The sequence below is a fragment of the Typopeltis vanoorti genome, chromosome 6 (assembly GCF_054136105.1).
Source record: "Typopeltis vanoorti isolate ZY-2024b chromosome 6, IOZ_Tvanoo_1.0, whole genome shotgun sequence".
NCBI classification, from domain to species: Eukaryota; Metazoa; Arthropoda; class Arachnida; order Uropygi; family Thelyphonidae; genus Typopeltis; species Typopeltis vanoorti.
The window spans coordinates 47259713-47275610 of NC_143554.1; the positions used below are offsets into that span (position 1 = coordinate 47259713).

The following is a 15898-nucleotide window of genomic DNA, read 5'->3' on the forward strand; positions in this document are numbered from 1 at the left end:
AAATTAAAATTGAATAAGTAAGTAAAAATTATTAAAATAAAATGAATACTTAAAAAAAAATATATATAAGGCGACAGAATGTTCATGGAATGAACATTCTGCCACTATTTTAATTTGTAACGGCAGAATGACGAGTAATAAAAGAGGGGTGAAGTGAAAAACAATGATTTCATTGCTTCCACCTAACTTTGCTGTTTTGTCAGATTTGAAGTGAACATGTGTTGTCCACACGACCACATTTCAACCAATTGCTTGTTGTTTATTGATTTTTATTGTTGAAGGTTTTCCTCCTTCAACCAAGACTCAATATATCTTCAGAAGTGCTAAGTAATACTTAGACAAAATGTGTTGCGAATTAACTCCAGTATTTATATATTTTTCAGAAATCGCGTGAAAAGCAAGCTGACAATTGAGTTGAAATGCTAACTCTCTTCAACCGAATTCCAATAATATGTGAAACTGCCATAACAGCATTCATTTTAACACGTTTACAAATTTTAACAATTTAGGTTGAATTTTATTGCTGCCGATCGAACTCACACAATCTAATTAATAACAATAGTTTTTAGTTAGATACTGTATTTGCCAGTGCAACATATGGTTTTGCTTGAGTCTATATATACAGCATAGTTTCTGTATGAGGGGACGTAATTTATTAATTAGTGTAGTTTTTATTCCAGTTGTCTCTAATTTCACTATTTGTTGAGAAATATATTACGCAGACTGCTTATACCTTATTCACTGACATAATAAAAGTGCTTGTTTTTCTTGCCTCTGCAATATAGTGGCTATTGGGGGAGGGCGTGTTGTTTACCGCGGGAGCAAGTTACTATCGCCCTACTCCGAATGTCATTTGTGACGTATATGCGAAGCTTTTTAATTTCTTTTTTTCGAAAAGTAAAATCATTATATGCGAGTAAGTATGGCATTTCAATTATGGATAAGTACATTGGTACCTTCTTTAAACGGAAAAATAGCTCGGATGACAGTGATAATACAAAACGAGTTTGTAATGACAGTTTGTGTGTAGTTTCTGAAGAGAAAGAGGTCTGTAACGAATCCGCAGAAACACAGAATTCCCATCTATTGCAGTGCGATAATATTAATACGCTGAATGAAAGGAAGGGGTGGAATTAACTGTGTTCTCCTACTAGGATCTTGGTTGACTAGCCATCAGTCATGCTTGTAACATGTTGAGTACAGTTAAGCCTGGGATGGATTTCCGTGGTGGGCTGGCAACCTAACGACACGGTCAAAAACCCTGATGGAACTGATATAGATGGCAGTGCTCGGTGAAGTCCCGAGGGGCCATACCCAGGAAGTATTAGTATCATTCCTCCACGTGAACCCCCCCCCCCCCCAGGAAACATGGTGTCGAAATGAGCCATGGCAAAGTTGATACTAAGCAAAGAGCTGGCAGAAAGCTATAAAGTGCATCTCCCAAGACGTTATGTGGCCAGCGTGGGAGATGTTAGGACTGCAATGACATCTGCTGTTTCATCATTGGTGGAAGAATTCATATATCAACAGCAATGTAAAACAACTGGCAGGTGGAAGATTCTGAATACAGATCGATGGCTGACAGAGTGAGCCAAGTTAGCTGGCTATTGCAGACATGGAAGAGATCGGGGCCTCACCATGTTACTATCCTCTATCCTATAGTCGACCATGAAGAAACGGAAATATTTTACAAGCTATGCTTTGGAAGTTGGAACCTCTGCAATGTCCCAAGCTGTAATAGTTACAGGGAAGAAGACACTGAAACTGTGATTAAAACGAACGCTGCAAGTGCACTCTATGATGATGTCAACTTAAATCCGAAAGGAAGGTTGGCATCTGATATTCCTCGTTTGAAAACAAGAAACAGAGTCTTGAAAATTGGAACTTGGAACGTGAGAACATTATATAAACTAGGGAATTTTGACAACCTTATACAGGAAATAAGAAGACTTAAAGTTGATGTGATGGGAATTAGTGAAACAAGATGGCCTAACATCAGAAAACTAGAAAAAGATGGATTTACATTTGTATATTCTGGTGGAGAGAAGCATGAATATGGAGTGGGTTTCATGATTAAGAAAGACATCTTTAAATGTGTAATGGGGCTGTGGCCCATAAACGAAAGAATAATATTTATTAAATTAGCCGCAAGGCCTTTTAACATCATAATTATCCAGATTTATGCCCCTACGATGAATCACAATGATGAAGAAATAGAAGATTTTTATAATAACTTACAAAAATCTATAGAATATGTAAAATCAAATGAAATACTCATAGTGATGGGTGACTTGAATGCAAAGGTTGGAGAAGGGGAAGAAAATCCAGTTGTTGGAAAATTTGGACTAGGCGACAGAAATAAAAGCGGTGAGAGACTGATACAATTCTGCATTCAAAACAACTTGCACATAATGAATACTTTCTTTCAACATCCAAAGTGCAGACTGTATACTTGGACAAACCCAGATAACTCTATAAGAAACCAAATAGATTTCATGATGATAAATAATAGATACAAAAATAATATAACCAACATAAAAACATACCCAGGTGCTGATATAGGTTCAGACCATAACCCTGTTGTGTCCACTTTAAAAATTAAACTAAAAAACATATCTAAAAACAATCATACTGAAAGACTTGACTTCACAGCTCTGAACATACCTGACAACATAATGGTATTTAACTCAGAAATTAGGAAGAAATTAGATCATGTAGGATATAAAACAGAAGACAATATACTTTGTAACACAGAGGAAATTGAAAACAGGTGGTCAAATTTTAGAAGTCCAATATAAGACAGCTAACGAGGTTATCCCAAAAATTAAATACAATAAGAAAAAATCCTGGATGACTGAAAAAGTACACAACAGTATAGAATACTATACTGCCTGTGTACAGCCGCCTGTGTAGCTCAGTGGATGTGGCGTTTGCACACCACCGCGATAGGCCGCACGAAGGAAGTCTTGGTTTCGAGTCTAGTCGGCGACTAGAGGAAATTTTTCTAAGCCTTTTTTCGACCGGTTCCCGAGTTAGTCGATCTCTGGCACGGGCAAGCAGGTTTTTCCTCCCGGAAACTCGGGTTTTTCGTCCTGTAAACTCAAGAAAATCGACCGTAGAACCCACATTATTTCAGACATTAAATATATTGTGTTAGGGTTAGAGACCACGAGATGGCGGCACATCTGAGCCGTCTCTCTTCACTGCGTACCGCTTAATTAGTGATAGCCTTGGGCCATCTGTCTCTGATTGGGTACCAGTGGAGATTGAACTGCCCACTCAGTCTCCAAAAGTTAGATAGGGCTAAATGGCCTCGCCTACTCCCGTATATACGGGAATAAAAAGGCGTTAGCTGATTTTTTTTTTTTTTTTTCAGTATAGAATACTCATTAAAATTATAAAAAATGAATGTAGGAAGGCTAAAGACGAGTGGCTAAATGAAAAATGTAAAGAAATAGAGGAAGAGAGAGCAAGAAACACAATACTAAAGAAATCCAAGCCCTGACAAATAAAAAGAAAAATTTCAACCATAATCCTTGTATAAAAGAGCAAAATGGAAAAATGCTACTAGACACAAGATATCATAAAAAGATGGAAAGAATATGGAAAAGAACTGTTTGACTCTGATTGCACAGACGCACCAGATATACAAAATATGGATGGTGAACCAATTACATATGAAGATATAGAATATGCTCTAAGTCAAATGAAAACAGATAAAACACCAGGCCCTGATCAGATCCCTATTGAATTGTTAAAGAAAGTAATTAAAACACACTTAATGACCTAAAGGTTATTTTTAATAACATCTATGATTCAGGATACATCCCTGATGATCTAAGGAAATCCATCTTTGTCGCTATTCCCAAAATTTCAAGAACTTTTGAATGTTCAGAATATTGACTAATAAGTTTAACAAGCCATGTTACAAAATTACTACTGAGAATAATCCTAGAAAGAATAAACGGCACTTCATCAGTAGAAATAGAAGACACTCAATCAGGTTTCAAAAACACAAAGGTACAAGAGAAGGAATCTTCAATTTGAAAACATTATGTGAAAGAAGCCTTGACAACCAGAAAAGCATATATCTTTGTTTTATTGATTACACCAAAGCATTTGATTCAGTAGATCACAAGAAATTAATACATATCCTACAGAATAATGGGTTAAAAGGAAAAGATCTACGTATAATTACAAATATATACTGGAATCAAATGGCTTCAATAGGATATAAAAATACATATTCTTGCAACTTTGAAATCAAAAAAGGAGTAAGGCAAGGATGTGTCTTATCACCCTTACTGTACAATACATATAGTGAGCAAGTTTTTAAAAATATTTCAGAACTGAAGGGTGTAAAAGTCAGAGGTAGGAAACTTCAACAACTTCAGGTATGCAGATGACACAGTTCTTTATAGCTGAATCTGAAGATGATCTTCAAAACTTAATCACAGAAATTTACAACAGAAGCTTAGACATGGGACTAATTATTAACCTAAAGAAAACAAAGTGCATGATAATATCAAAAGAACCAATAAATAAGAAACTGAACATAACTGTTAACAAAAAGAAAACAGGTTCAGTCTTTTATATATTTGGGACAAACGTTTACAGACAGAGGAAATTCCCTTAAAGAAATAAAACGAAGAATAGAGATAGCAAGAAAAGCCTTTACTGAAATGAAAACTGTTCTACATCCAGAGACATTAATATAGACATAAGAAAAAGATTAATAAAATGCTACATCTGGTCAAACCTTCTCTACTGAAACTTGGACTCTAAATAAAGAAGCAGAGAAAAAATTAAAAGCTTTCGAAATGTGGACCATCAGAAGAATGTTGAAAATACCATGAACAGAGAAAATAAAAAACGAAGATGTTTTAAAGAAAGCAAAAATGAAAAGAACATTAATGAAAATAAAGAGCGAAAACTTAAATATTTTGGACATCTAATCAGACAAGATGGCATTCAGAAATTAATATTAGAAGGGAAATTGGATGGAAAAAGAGGGAGAGGTAGACCCAGGAGAATGTGGTTCGAAGACATTAAGGACTGGACTGAATTACCAAAAACGTTCCAGAGCAGCAAAAGAAAGAAAAAGGTTCCGTGACATGGGTGCCAACCTCCTTCTAGGAGATGACACTTGAAGAAGAAGAAGAACGAAAGGAAAAGATTTGCTGATTTGCTGGACACTCGACCAGTGGATCGCATTTAAAGGTAAATACAGTTGGTTATTTTGTAGGAACATTTTTCTGTTATGTGACTTTTCTCCCTTTACGGTAATTATGCCTACATTATTGTGTTATTATTCAACAATTGTTTACAGGTTTGAATGTGTATATAAAGTCAATATCAACAGTAGCTTGATTATGAACATGTAATCAGGCTACTGTTGATATTGATTTTATATATATATATTGGTGAAAGGGACGGGGAGGTTTGGAGCTTCCCTGGATAGCATTCAAAAGGTAAATACAATTGGTTATTTTGTATAGGGCCCCGAAACATATTTGTTTAGAATGTAATCACTGGGAAAGGGTTTGTGTCCACCTCAAAATTCTGAAACAGAATTTGGTAACATTTCCCGAATAACTTTTTATAAGAAATTTCTGTGATTTCACGATCCATTTCAGGCTTGCAGTCACAAGAACGACCTTTCGTTATCGAAAAAAGTGCAGCTAATTGAGCTTTCAAGTGACAGTGGGCTTAAAATGCAATTCCGTGATCGTTGTTTGGCTCGATTCTGGATCTCGCCTTCAGTGAGAAATGAATTTCCCAAATTATTTGAAGAAGTCGAAAATCGTCATGTTATAGTTTTCTATAACCTATCTTTGCGAGAAATGATTTTTATCGCTCCTTCAAATAAAAACAAAATACAGAATTCATCTTAGAGAGAGAGAGAGAGAGAGAGAGAGTGTGTGTGCGCGCGCGTGCCTATCTTCAACTGAAGTTGACCAATATTGAGCCAGATATCCAGCAACTCTGCTAGGTCGAGAAGCTCATCCATCTCATTAAAGGTAAAGAGTAACATAATTAAACAATTTTTATTTATTTGTTTAATAAAAATTAAAACTTTGTTTTAATTTTTATCCACAAAATTTAAATTTTTATCTATATATCCGGCCTGGTTGGCAGACTCTCCACCAAAAGGCTGCGAGTTCGAATCCTGTCGTGGGCATGGATATTTGTGATTGTCTGTGAAAATACTAGTGGCAGTGGTCGGTGGTAGACAGTGTTGTTGTAGATGATGATTGTAGTTGTGGTTGGTGAAGATGGAGAGTTGTAGAGTAAGTGCCCTTCCTCAATATGTTTTTGGACTACCTGGAGATGTTATGTAATAATAATATCAACAAGCTTTATATGTTCATTGTGCATCACATAGTTTGAATTTGGCACTTGGAAATCTATATCTGTGACAAATAAGAAATTGCATCGGCATAATTGAAACGGTACACAATTCTTCAATACCCCTAAAAGACAGGACGTCCTTGTTGTTTATAATAATATAATATTAATATCTTTTAAGATTTATAATACCTTTATTTAGCTTGCAAAAAATATTTGTGTGCACCTTACCATTGTCTAAAATAATGCAAAAATCTGACAGTGATCTCTTAATTGCCCTAAATTTTGTTGATGTTGTGGCTCAATTAAATACCGTTCGTGAAACACCAGATTCTTCATTTAAAGATATTTACGATGAAGCATGTATAAAAGCCAATAATTTTAATACTGACATTAAAAAGCCAAGGACTTCATCAAAACAAACATTAAAGTCCAATGTTCCAGCCGATTCTGCAGAAGAGTATTTCAGGAGAACTATTTTCATTCCATTTATTGATCAAATATTGACCCAACTTCATGAACGTTTCACTCGGCACCGTAACATTTTGAAATATATTTTTTTTTCTTCTACCAAATGGTAAAGATGCTCCAACAGCAAGTGCAATGGAAGATTTTTGTCAATTGTGTGAATTTTATGCTGGTGATTTACCTTATACAAATCCAGCAATTTTAAATGCCGAATTCAAGTTGTGGCATAAGAAATTTGAAAAACCGTTTGCAATAGCTCCATGCAAAAATGCCACTGATGCAGTTTCAAAGTGTGACAAAATGATATATATCCTAACATCTATAACTTATTAAAAATATTTGCAACGCTTACGGTAACAACATGCATCAGTGAAAGGTCATTTTCTAACTTACGCCTTTAAAAACCTATTTAAGATCTACCATGACACAATCACGATTGAAAGGACTGGCTTTGCTATATATATACACACAGAGAGAGATTAACGTAACCACGACTGAAATAATTCAAGAGCTTTGTAAAAAGAAAAGAAAACTGGATTTTATTCTTTAAATAAATTTTTATAATTACCTAATGAATTTTATTGAATGAATGAAATTTCACGAATTTTAGTTGAACGGATAAAAATATTTTTAATGCAAATTCATTGTGTTAAAATATTTTTATCCGTTTAACTCGACCCCCCCCCCCAAGATTAAATCCTTATGCGCCACTGCCTTCCCTAAGTAGAAAATTGTGGAGTATTTGGCATAGTATACACAATCTTAATATATTTTCAGCAGAAAATTAAGTCAGGGGAAAACTAGGATAGATTTCTCAGTGAGAAAACTATCCTGACAACAGAGTGGCTGATTCTATGTACCACAATACATTCACGTTAGGATATACAGCAGCATGTGGCAAGATATATATATTTTTTTATTATTTTTTTTTTTAATGCGATTCCTACTCCTGAAAAGTTATAGGCCTATTGTACATTAGTACCATGAGTGTGTTAAGGATTTTTTTCTGTTTTATTAATTTTCATATTTTTTCATTTATTTTTTTACACAGTCTAGGAACCTTGCTCTAGAGACCAAACATGCAACTTTTTCAAGCCACTTCAAGCCTTCCATAAGCAGGATGGTGGTTTCACAACAGGGGAAGAAAATCATCATCCACCAAAAACATGTTATTATAATGAAATTAAATGAATTATATATAGGAATTTTTAATTAATGGGATTTTTAGTATACTGTATTCTAAACTATTCGAAAATATACAAACTTAAATAAAATATTTTATTATTATTATTATTATTATTATTTACTGATAAATTTCTCTCGTATCCCACCACAGACCACACTTTGAAAAACGATGTCCTAGAGCAGGGATTCTCAACCTATGGTACGTGTACCACTGCCTTACTGGTACATCTAATATCTTGAATTAAATATAGTAGTACGCCACTGGAAAAGGTTGAGAACCCCTGTCCTAGAGCATTAATTGCATTAATCCACCAAAATTTTGATAATCAACTGTCTCTTTTACCAGACATCCTGGCATCAAATTCCTGTTTTGCTAACCTCTCCTCTTCCATTCACATGACCAATTGACTAAAGATCTTCTTCAGCCATAGCCAAGTTAGCCAGTCTTGGGCGTGGATAGCAGGGTTTTTCTCCCCAGTTTATCTGGGGTTTTTCATCTCAGAAGCAGGCAAACCGGCCCCATGAACACACATGGATAGTCATGAATATTGCCCTTAGGGGATGACTCTGCTCACTCACTTTTCAATGTTGTGTCGAGTTTATTCATAAGTTTTTTTTTATTGAAATTTTGTCATTGAAGCCATCTGTTCAATTTCCTAATTCTTCTCGGAACACAACATACTTGTGGTCTAGTTTTCAGTCAACTTCCTCCTCCCCCCCCATCCTTCCAACCTAACTTTCAGATTCCTATATTAAGACTTTTTAATAAAATCAATTAGCTATCCACCACACCAACTTCATTTATTTCATTGTCTATTTCCATATTTAATTTGCCATCTCCCTTGGCAATATACTAGCAATTAAGACAGAAGTACCTGAATAAAAGGATTTTGGCCTTGTGTAGCATGAAGAGGATAAGTAAGCATATTGGCAAAGTGATTACATTGACAATAATGAATAATCAATATTCCCTACTTATAATGAACAGAAAATACAACATTCTCAAAACTGAACCAAAATTCAAAGACATACCTTCTATAATATTTCTATTAAGTGTTTCATCTGACAACCTGCAAAAATTAAAATATTTTTAAATATAACATATATGATAATACTAAGGAATTACAACATGGAAGTGGTGTTTAAATAACAAAAATCTGAAAAATTCAATATACTACAAGTGGCTTAAGGTAACTCCAGCTCTGCACACAGCTTACATTATAAAAAAAAACTTCAAACCCAAATCCAATTCTGAAACGACCATGCAGAAAACTTACCTTATGCTTAAATGGAAGTGAATCGAGCATTCTGTTTTTTTCTCTTCCAACTTTTATTGGAAGATTTGTTGCCTTCAGTAGTCAACTAAAGTAAATCAGTTCCCATTATACCAAGATTAGTTGGACTCTTCTTGCTTGTGTCTTTCACTAGAAAGTCATCAAAAGAATTCTTAATAGCTTAGTTAATGTCTTCAGATATTGAAGGCATCTTCCCAACAACTTAAACACGTGCTCTAGAATTAACACCCATACTATGCAATCTTTAAAATCTTTCATACATGTTTGACACCTGAAATAAACTAAGGATGAAGTCAGCATATTCTATTGTTGTTCAGTCTGACTCTTTTTCAGGATGAAAAACTATACCACCTCTGCAGGCTGGCTAACTCTCCTTCAGGTGAGAAGTCTTTTTTAAAGATTTTTCACATCCCAGAAAGAACTCAAACTCTGATCTTTCAAGCCAAGGTAATCAATCACTGCTTATCCAAAAAAAGAAGATAAAAGTTAAGTCTGGTTTGAGACTATATAATAAAAAAATAGGTACATTTAACATCCCTGTGAAATTAGTCATTTTTGTTGTTTTTTTGTGTTATTTTCTTAAATTAGTTAGTTTTTATACTGATTTTTTCATTTATTTATAGGTATCTGTGATTTTTTTGATATTTCATTGAATACTGTAATATTAAAGTAGTACTGTAAAATGGACAAACCCTCACAAGTACAGTATAGCAGCAACATGGAAGAATGCTAACAAAACTGATAACAAAGTGGCTTGAATAAAAATAAAAATAACATTGGAAATATCTAGACTAAAGAAAATCATTACAGATGATTAGAGAATGGGAAAAGTGATTAGAGGGGCATCGGAAGGACATGAACAGTAAACATCAAAAAGATGGGGGAGGAAGCTGAATCAAGTAAGATATTGCATAAAAATCTAGTCAATAAAATTAATTACAAAAAGGATATTATATGGTATGGAAATTCAATTTTTAAAAATGAAAGTGACAACTGTTTTACTCCTTAAAGTTTTCTGGATACTAAAATCAGCAATTTAATGGATACAACTGAAAAGTAGAAAAGAAAAGTAAAAGAGATGGTAGGTCTCATGGGAACAAATGCTTTTCGTAGTGATAAATATATTACGAGAAGATAAAGGATTACTGGAAGAAGAAGAATGAAGATGAGAAAGTGAAAATAGTATATTACCTAGATGTAGAAACATAGAATTAAGAAGAGCTATGAAAGCAAACAATTTGGTGCATAGGCTGTGTAAAAAAGAATGGTTGCAAACTTTTAGAAGTGAGGTCTGAAGGAAGACGGGATTTATATAAGAGGGAGAGGCTGCACTTGAATGCATTTAGTATCAGGAGTCTCAAAAACATCATTTGTTACTATGAAATCTAATAAATCAGGTAAAATGGATTATGATGGGAGGAACGAGGCGAATCTATGTGTAAGCAGGATGATCTACTGGATAAGCATAGGAGTGAGGTTGAGAGCAGATTGTAGTTTAGATAGCATATTGCAAGTGTTGCAAAGACTGAACATCATTCATAGTGCTGCTTTTTTTTTCTAAGTTTTTCCACTTAGTTATATTATAAATTAAAGATACCAAGAAATTATACACTTGGTTTAATCCTTTATTCAAGTGTAGCAAACAAGTTTGTGCCTTTTTTGCACCTTTTAACAACTCGTATAGGAAAATATGACTTCTGCATTACTTCAACCTTGGTAACACCTCTGGGTCTGGCTCCCACTGACGAGACCTCAATAAATGTTGAAACTGGTCCGGGTAGTGACCCTTCCCATTATGCATAGCATTATACATACCCATAAGGATATGTGCTTTGCATTATTATTACATAACACCTCCAGGGAGTCCAAAGACTCATCGAGAGAGGGCACCTACGCTACAACTATCCATTTCCAACACTCCACCAACCTCAACTACCTTCATCATCTACACAAACACCATCTACCACCAACCACCACTAGTATTTTCAAAGACAATCACAAACATCCATGCCCACGGCAGGATTCGAACACGCAGTCTTTTGGCTGGAGACAGATATGCTAACCACTTGGCCAACCAGGCCGGTATTATGGGATACTAAGGCAAGTGATGTGAAGTTATAGGTTTCTATATACGAGATGCCCAGTCCTGAAAATTGTTCAGGTGCAAACTTGTTTGCTACACTTGGATAAAGGAGTAAACCAAGTATATAATATAATTCCTGAACCATCATGTGTAAAGCAACCCTAGAACATCTTTTTAGCTGGGTGTTTAGGAGCTTGTTGAAGGTGGGCAGGAGAAGTCTTCTCAGCCACTGATTCGTGAATATAGGGTATACTTGCTCTCCTTAGACAAAGAAATGGTTCTCATATGAGAATATTACTTTCTTCCACTTCTCAACAGTCCAATCTTTGTACATTTTTGCCCACTGCAGCCTCTTTTTCTGCATAGCCTTCATCAACAGTTGTTTTTTTTTTGGTCTGTAGGCAGTCCTCCCTGCTTCCAACAATCTTCACACTGTCATGTCAGAAACATTAATCCCACTAGCTGCCAAGTCTCTTAAGTCTACATCAAACAATCTTGGAGTCATTCTGCTTTTCCTAACTAGTAAACGATCTTGACTAAGTGTAGTTTTCCTTTTTGGCCCATTTTCCTTTTGTCATGAGGAAAGATAGTTGTCTCCATAAACTCTTTAAAATCACATTAATAGTACCCAAACCAAAACCACAAACATTGGCAATTTGTCTTTGAGTCATGGATGTGTGCTAAGAAAGAGTACCATATTTACACAAATATAACTCGCCCTCACACCTGTGATTTTACTTTACAAAAAAATAAATTTAAAGGTTTTGCATATAGTTCGCAACCAAAAAAAGTTTAAAAAATAGATAGTGAATGTTGTTATGGCAATTTCAGATATTCTGGAATTCAGCTGAAGAGAATCAGCATTTCAACTCAAAATTTGTCAGCTTGCCTTTGTCACTGAGTCATGCGATCTTTGTTTATAATACCGCACCAATCGTATGCACAGAAATGGAAGTAACCAGTAGAGGAAATGTGGGAGTGAGGGCATTAACTTCTTCTCCATCTTGGATTGCATGGAGGTGGATTAAGATTAAGAGATCATCATTACAGCTGTTGTACAAGTGGATTTTATGAGCTTGGGACACGATTTTGCCAGAAATAATTTATTTAATTACATAAGCATTGTCAATACAAGATTCAAATATATCATGTGATGAAGGTGAGCAGCCAATCACATAAATAATGTTGATAATTAACGTTTAAATTCATTCCTTTTAAAAATAATGTTAGCAATTATAAATTATAATGAATACTGAGGATTTAATTATAAACGTCAATTTAATTTTTTCCTGAAAAACTTTTTCTGAAAATCCTTGCATATATCTCACACCATGATTTTTTAACTTTAATTTGAGAAAAGAGCATGAGTTATATTTGAGTAAATAGAGTACATATTTTTGAATGCTTTCTTGGAAATGTATCCATTTTATAGCTACACAAAATGAATAAAACACTATAAATGTCAACTCATTTACACTATTAAAAGTGCACAACACTATTAATAAACATCATAGAGAGTTAAAATCTGTAACACTAAACCAAAATAGTGAACTAAAACCAAAACTGAAATTAGTAAACTGAAACCCAAACCAAAACCAAACTTGAAAATTCAACTCAGATTAACTTTTTCGCTGCTGTATGTGCATTTTGCTTTCATACTCAGCTAAATTCATCATAACAGTTTGCATCACCTTTGTCTGCTTTAGCTATAACAATATTGTTATTATTGTGCAACTCTTTTAAAGCACTGATTTCCTTTTTTGGGATATTGTTTTTTGGAGGCTTGGAATGGAATAAATGTTGGCCACATCCAAACTAATATTGTTGGCTATTGCTGGAGGTAGGTCGTATATATCCACATTCAATGGAAGCCATTATTTTGGCTTTTGGAACTTGCCTGGGAGTAACAGCAAAGTTAGGTCCTCTATTTAACATGCTAATAGCTTCATCTGTTAGGGCTACCAATGATAAATTCACAACAATGCAATCTTGTTGTTACTGCGGTCATTTCATAATACTACAATGTTGGAGGATTCCAGCAATAGCCAATAACATTCATTTGGATGTGACCAACATCTTAATCCATTCCAAGCCTCAAAAAATCAATATCCCAAAAAAAAAACAAATCAGTGCTTTAAAAGAGCTATATAATAACAATATTGTTATAACTAAAGCAGACAAAGGTAATACAACTGTGGTGATGAATTTAGCTGAATATGAAAGCAAAATGCCCATACTTTTACAAGATCAGCCTACATGCCAGAATCATTGATTGTGATCCTACTAACTCTCAGAAGAATAAAGTTTGCAAATTATTGAAAAAAAAATCACTTCCTGGCCAAAAGAAACAGTTAACTCAAGCCTTTTCATATGAAAACATTCAGAATATATGATGCACCTAATATTCATAAACACAGTACATCCCTATTCTCTATTGTGGATAGCATAAAAAGTCCCACATACAAGCTTGCTAAACATTTAGCTAGATTACTAACCACCCTCACAAATTCTCCCTCCTTTGTTAAAAATTCTGTTCACCTAAAAAGTATTTTAGAAGACCACATCTTAAAAAGTTTAGACTTAATGATTAGTTTTGATATTACTTCACTATTTAACAATGTACCATTAATTGAAACCCTAGATTTGTAGAAGTCTCATTTTCTCCCCACCAGATATATTTGAACTATTTAAATTTACAGTACATGCAAGTTATTTTGCATGGAAAGGAAAGATATACAAATAACCAAATGAGACAGCAATCGGCTTCCCCTCCCCCCTTTAACCAATTTCTACAAAGAACACTTGAAAAAGCTAGCTATGAACAGCCACTCTCAAAAACAGTGGTTTGGTTACACTATGTTGATGATGTGTTTGCTATTTGGCCACATGGTCCAGAAATACTGGATACATTTTTTGTGCATTTAAATAGCCAACACCCTAAAATCCACTTCACAATGGAACAGGAAGATAATGACTGTCTGTCCTTGGATACACTAATCACACGGCTTCCAGATGGTTCCTTATCTTTTCCTATTAATAGAAAACCCACACATATAGGGCTATATATGCAAGGATATTTGTACAAACACTCACCATCATCAAGCTCAACAGTGTGGTATCCTAAAAAGTAATTTACAGAACCATAAATATCTGTTCCAATGACAATGCTCTTACTGCTGAACTCACATACTTGCATCACACTTTCTTAGTCAATGGCTATAATCTCCATAGGATAGAAAAAATACTAACTGATCCCCAAAATTTCTCCCCATTGCCTACCACACAAGACCACAGCAAAACTGTAGATTCTAGATCCCATACATTAAAAGATCTCTAGGGTACTTAATAAATATCAGCTATGCACCATATTTAAACCATATGTCAAAGAACATATGGTTTACATCTTCTTTATTACATCCAGGAGTTTATGAAGTGCCCTGTTCTTGTAACCTGGTTTACTATGGACAGACAGGAAGAACTGTTGATATCCACCTTGGTGAAAATAAAAAATACATCTGGCACTATCATTATGGCAAGTCCTTGGATATCCCTTCGCACAGGATCATACGGAAGAAAACTAAAGTACTACACAGAAGTCATAAGTCAGAGAGATTGCTGAAATCAACAGCAGCTCTAAAACATACTCCAAAACTCAACAAATATTATTATTATTATTATTAAGAGAGACCTCCAGGGAGTCAGAGACTCATCATTATTGCAAGTACTTGGATATCCCTTCGCACAGGATCATACGGAAGAAAACTAAAGTACTACACAGAAGTCATAAGTCAGAGAGATTGCTGAAATCAATAGCAGCTCTAAAACATACTCCAAAACTCAACAAATATTATTATTATTATTAAGAGAGACCTCCAGGGAGTCAGAGACTCGACTCATCGAGAGAGGCCACATACTCACACACCAGCTATCATACTTATTCTTGAATTCATTCACACTGCATGCACTCACAACATCCAATGGCAATCCATTCCAATCACACACCACCCCCTGAGAGAAAATTCTAGCCCTCACACCCTTCTTGGTGGTCTTCATTCTCAGGTTCCAAGGACGCCCTCTCATCCTTTCCCCACTCTCCATAAATTGAAAAATTCCATCAATTGAAATCCTGTACGACCCTTTTCAGAAGTTTGTAAGTCTCAATCATATCACCCCTCTTTCTCCTGTTTGCTAGTGTCTGTAGTCTACAAATTCTCAATCTGTCTTCATAATCAGTATTCCACAATCCTGATATTTTTAACACTCTCCTTTGTACTCTCTCCAATATATCAGAATCACAACGGAAACCAGACCTGCACACAATAGTCCAAGTGAGGTCTTATCAAAGCCTTGTAAAGAGGCAAAATAACACCCTTATCTTTACATGTGAACATTCGTTTCAGCAATGCAATTATCTTTTGAGTTGCATTTGCACTCTTAGCTACATGGCCCCTAAACTTCAACTTCCTATCTATTAACACTCCAAGATCCCTAGCCTCATCAGTTTCTTCTAGCCTAATCC

General features: G+C 34.9%; 1 protein-coding gene across 1 annotated transcript in view; it reads right to left on the reverse strand.

Annotated features, from left to right (window-relative positions):
- Positions 1–15898, reverse strand: part of LOC150105437 (telomere-associated protein RIF1-like) — a 396727-nt gene that overhangs the window by 297974 nt on the left and 82855 nt on the right. The window contains exon 4 of the mRNA XM_090393961.1: positions 9034–9071. Within this exon, the coding sequence (XP_090250087.1) occupies positions 9034–9071 (38 nt within the window). The remainder of the gene's footprint in view (positions 1–9033; positions 9072–15898) is intronic.